Here is a 4,430-nt window from a genome sequence, read left to right as displayed (position 1 = left end):
CTGACTATAATAAGTCAAGAACTAGAAAAACTTGGGATACCCAGAGATAGAATCAAGGAAATACTGGATGGCCTATCAAAAGAAAATCTACTGAAGATGCACAATGAGGGTGTTTTTCGCTCAGATCAAACTAGAAAGACATTTTTCAAGAGTAATTTCAGTTACGTTGAGCCAACTCAGGTTTATCTTGGAATTGATCCTAATGGTAAAGAACGTTTCTGCCAGTATGTGCCAGTTAAAGTCACTTTAAAAGCACTTCTGAGCAACCCTAAAGTTTGGGAACAGTACAATGCTACAAAGATGCAACCTGCGGGAGCCGCACATGTGTTAGAGGATGTGCACGATGGTAAGAACTGTAGAGAAAACACCCTGTTACAGCAAGCACCATCCTCTGTGTCAATCATACTATATCAGGATGCTTTTGAGGTTGCAAACCCACTTGGATCAGGCAAGAAGAAGCACAAGCTCCTTGCTGTTTACATGACACTGGGTGAAATACTGCCACATAATAGATCCGCTATAGACCCTGTGCAGTTGGTGCTTCTTTGCAGGGAAGTTGATATTCGCCATTTTGGCCAAGAAAAAGTATTTTCTACCCTAGTAGATGAGCTTAAGGAGATTGAGGAGTCTGGCATTACTTTAAACAGTGGTGTGACCTTGCAGGGGGCAGTGATAGCAATCGTAGGTGATAACCTGGGATCACATTCTATTGGGGGATTCACAGAAAATTTCAGCAGAAGCAAAAACTTTTGTCGATACTGCAGTATAGATAGAGAAAGTTTTGAAAGAGAGCCCACAAAGCTTGGCCCAGTAAGGACAAAAGAAACCTATGAAAACTGTGTTGAGGAGTTGTCCAGGGGTCAGGAATTCATGATTGAGGGTGTGAAGTTTGACTCAGTTTTCAACAAACTTAAACATTTTCATGTGTGCCAACCAGGCCTTCCACCATGCCTAGGGCACGATCTTTTTGAGGGGATTGTTTCCAATGATCTCGCGTTGTACATTGAGAACCTGGTGTCTGTGGGAAAACACTTTTCGTATACTCAGTTGAACAGAAGTATATCTAATCTGAAATTACAAGGAAGTGATGCCAGTAACCGGCCATGTGATGTAAGGCCAAAAGGGCAAAAGTTGGGTGGGAGTGCTGCTCATGTTGGGAAAAACGGTCTGTCTAGTTACTGGACCAGATAAAATGAGACGGAGAGGTAATAAAGTCTATCGGCACGAGGACCTTGGATTTATTAAGTAAAGTGGCAACGGTTATACAGAGTCATAAAGCGTGAGAAATCGAATATGTCTAAGTCCCTAATCAGCGCTGATGGTTCGTCCAGAGCTTCGCCTCCGTGGAAGGTCTGCTGCAGAAGAAGGGCTGAGTTCCTGTGTGATACACTCTTATGCTGTATCTTCCTCTCGATGAGGTGTGTGCGTTTGAGATGTGTATGGTTCTGTGTGTCTTTGGTTGACCTTGCCTCCCAGGCTCTAGTGTATGCATGTATATCTTCTTGTGTTCCTCCTGACGGGGGAGAGTCTCACAGAGTCTCCTGCTTGTGGCCCTCCCGTTCTGAGGATGAAACGGTGCATTGTCTGAGTGTTTACCATTTGCCGGGAGGAGAGATGGGGCCTTGGTTCTGGCCTTCACCTGACCATGTTCTCATGTGTGTGTTATGTGTTAAAAATTGACTATATTGTAACGTGACTGCCATGTGTTGTGCTCCTCAAGCTAGGGTGGGAGTTAGCTATATTTATAATGTACATGTGATGTGCTCAGCAGGTTATTTTGCCCAACACTCAGAACTGGTGCCTATTGCGGCTTCTCCCAATTCTTATTGGTGATCGAATAAAGAATCCCCTGGAAGACCAAGTCTGGTTGTTGTGCCTTAAACTTAGGGAGATAGTGGGGCTTATTTGTGCACCCAAAATCCATGCCAACCAGGTGGCCTATCTTAACATTCTAATCAGGGAATATCTGGACTCTAGAGTGTCTCTTTTTCCAGACAAATCTGCAAAACCAAAACACCACTACCTTCTCCACTATCCAGACCTTATCTTAAAATTTGGTCCTCTCATTCGCCTCTGGACATTGCGCTTTGAAAGTAAGCACACATATTTTAAGCAGTGTGCACGAAAGCTCCGCAACTTTAAGAGTCTCGGTAGCACTCTGGCAGAAAGGCACCAGTTACTACAGGCCTACCTGCACAGTGGGAACATTTTTGCTCCCGTTCTCCAAATTGATCAGGCAAATGCATTTGATAGTCAAATCTACAATGCAGCGATTCAGCAAGCAGTGACCTGCAGGGGGTTAACAAAAGACACCACAATGGAAACAGCAAGTGCCACATACAAAGGCACCACATACAAAAAGGGCATGACTGTTGTTCTTAATCTCAATGACAGTGGCTATGTGCTGGGTAAGATTGCTCTAATAATAGTCAAACAGGAAAAGGTGTATTTTGTTTCGGAAAAATATCAGTCAGTTCCAGTTTTGGACCTTGGGGTGCACTGTCTACAACATAGCTGTGAGACTCAGTATGTTTGTGTAGGTGCTGACAGTCTTGCTGACTATTACCCGGTGCCTGTATATAGGAGGTTTGATCTCGATCTTGCTGTTCTCCACCATTCTGTCTGTTTAGGTCACGAGTGATGGAGGACATCATACGTGGCACCCTCCCCCATATTGATGACGAGACTCACGGGAGACTTGTAGAAAGTCTCTCTGCAATGGGTCTGAGGGAGGCAGACGACATGATGTATATCAGAGAAGATGACATAAAAGACCTGCTGTCAATTGTTGATTGCAGGAAACTTCTTCACAAATTCAGCAACAGAGGTAAGGCATCATTTATAGCAAAAGGGTCACTCTTGAGAAATACAGTGGGTCTGCTGTCTGGCCACGTCGCTGGCAGACCCCTTGTCCCCACTAAGGAGGACAAGGGAATGAATCAAATGTATTCATTATTAAAAAAATAAATATGAGAAAAACAACACAATAATACTGACAGGATCTGTATGCAGAGATATCTTGTTCGCCTCGAATTGTGACCCGTTTGCTATACATTATCCCACTTACTAGATGGCTACCAACTAAATTAATCAATTAATTGAAACAAAATTAGATTTTAAATGTAAATATTTTATATAGAAATTGTATATCTTAAAAGTTGGTATTCAGAGAAACATTAAACTTTATCTGTACATAAAGGCAGCCAACAAATGACGACTATGAGCCATCAAGACCTCTCACATATACTGACCCTGACACCAGTCTCAGAACTGGAAACAACAGTGCAGTCCCCCATGATTCCAGCTGGAAACAGCAACTGGACCACATTATTTAGAGTACCCCTAGAGAAGTGTAGAGCCAGCCTCCGGAGAAAGCTGAATGAGAAGGAGAAGCCCGATATCTCGGACAGGAGACATGGTTAGAATGATGGTGGATGAAATGAGACAGCATTGCCTAAACCCCACCCTCAGCCAGTGTGCATTTATTGCAAAAGGCATCATAGAAAAATATCCTAATAGCCTTCAAGACAGGACAGAAGAGGGAGAAAAGATGGGGAGTGGCCACTACACGCTCTGTCAGCAGCTGAAGTCCAGAGTCGACAATCTCAACAGAAACAACACTCTAGCTCGATTGAGAAAAGAGAGAAGGCCTGCTGTGACTCCTGCTGCCACTGCTGGCAACACTGAGCCAGCCAGAAAATGTGCCAAAACAGACTCATATGGCTGCATTAACTGGCAGCCAATCGTTCTCCCAGAGGGAGAAACGAAGGAGTCTCTTCTTCATAAAAAAGAGGAGCTCAAGCTCATTTTCAGCCACGAGGGCCAAAGAGGAGCGGACAGGGCAAGAGTAGCAGAACTGATGGAGACTACTTTCGAGACCCAACGGCGCAATATAAACATGCTGCCAGCTATGCAGGAACTGATTAAAGAATGGCCATTCCTCTTCCAGAAGAGATTCCTCCTTGATCACTTCAACCAGCTGACAGGGATCGAGCTGGATGCAAGACTCAGTGAGTCCATGGAAAGCAAGGGGAAGAGGGTAATGACATTTTTCCAGTCACAGCTGCTTCGTTGGGGAAAAGAAGTAAGGACAGTCCTCGCCAACTTGGCAAAAGAGCCAGAAGTTGACCCCTGCCTTGCTGTCGTATTGACCATGATGGCCTTCTTTCATGAAAAAGAGGACGCCCTGTTCATTCTAGCTGATGTAAGTAATTGTTTTATGTTATTTCCATGATAACGTACAGTTCACTTAGATACTATAATATTGAATCCAAGTACTGTTTTTTGTTCTTTTGTGTTACTTTTTCATATAGCTCACCACCACTCAGGCAGACGCAGAGACCCAGCTTTCCCTTCCCAGGACGCCAAGAATAATCCTGCTGGGTAAGATTGCTACACTTGAACAATCATTAAGGGTTCCCAGAGTCCAG

General features: G+C 44.0%; 1 protein-coding gene across 1 annotated transcript; it reads left to right on the top strand.

The window, feature by feature from the left end:
* The first annotated feature begins 321 nt into the window (after positions 1-321).
* On the top strand, positions 322-3,930 carry LOC132472707 (uncharacterized). Its single transcript, XM_060072427.1, has 2 exons — positions 322-1,152; positions 1,793-3,930. Exons 1-2 carry the CDS (start codon positions 481-483, stop codon positions 2,639-2,641), a joined length of 1,521 nt encoding a protein of 506 aa, XP_059928410.1. The 5' UTR covers positions 322-480; the 3' UTR covers positions 2,642-3,930.
* Positions 3,931-4,430: the final 500 nt, after the last annotated feature.

Source organism: Gadus macrocephalus, chromosome 15 (genome assembly GCF_031168955.1).
Source record: "Gadus macrocephalus chromosome 15, ASM3116895v1".
Lineage (NCBI taxonomy): Eukaryota > Metazoa > Chordata > Actinopteri > Gadiformes > Gadidae > Gadus > Gadus macrocephalus.
The sequence above is the reverse complement of the archived record's forward strand: the minus strand, read 5'-3'. Positions and strand labels throughout refer to the sequence as shown.

Bases quoted from the DNA above. Each gene is read 5' to 3' on its own strand.
- LOC132472707 (XM_060072427.1), top strand. From the start codon at position 481: ATGACACTGGGTGAAATACTGCCACATAATAGATCCGCTATAGACCCT. The intron at 1,153-1,792 runs GTTGGGAAAAAC...CCCAACACTCAG, and splicing joins TGGGTGGGAGTGCTGCTCAT to AACTGGTGCCTATTGCGGCT.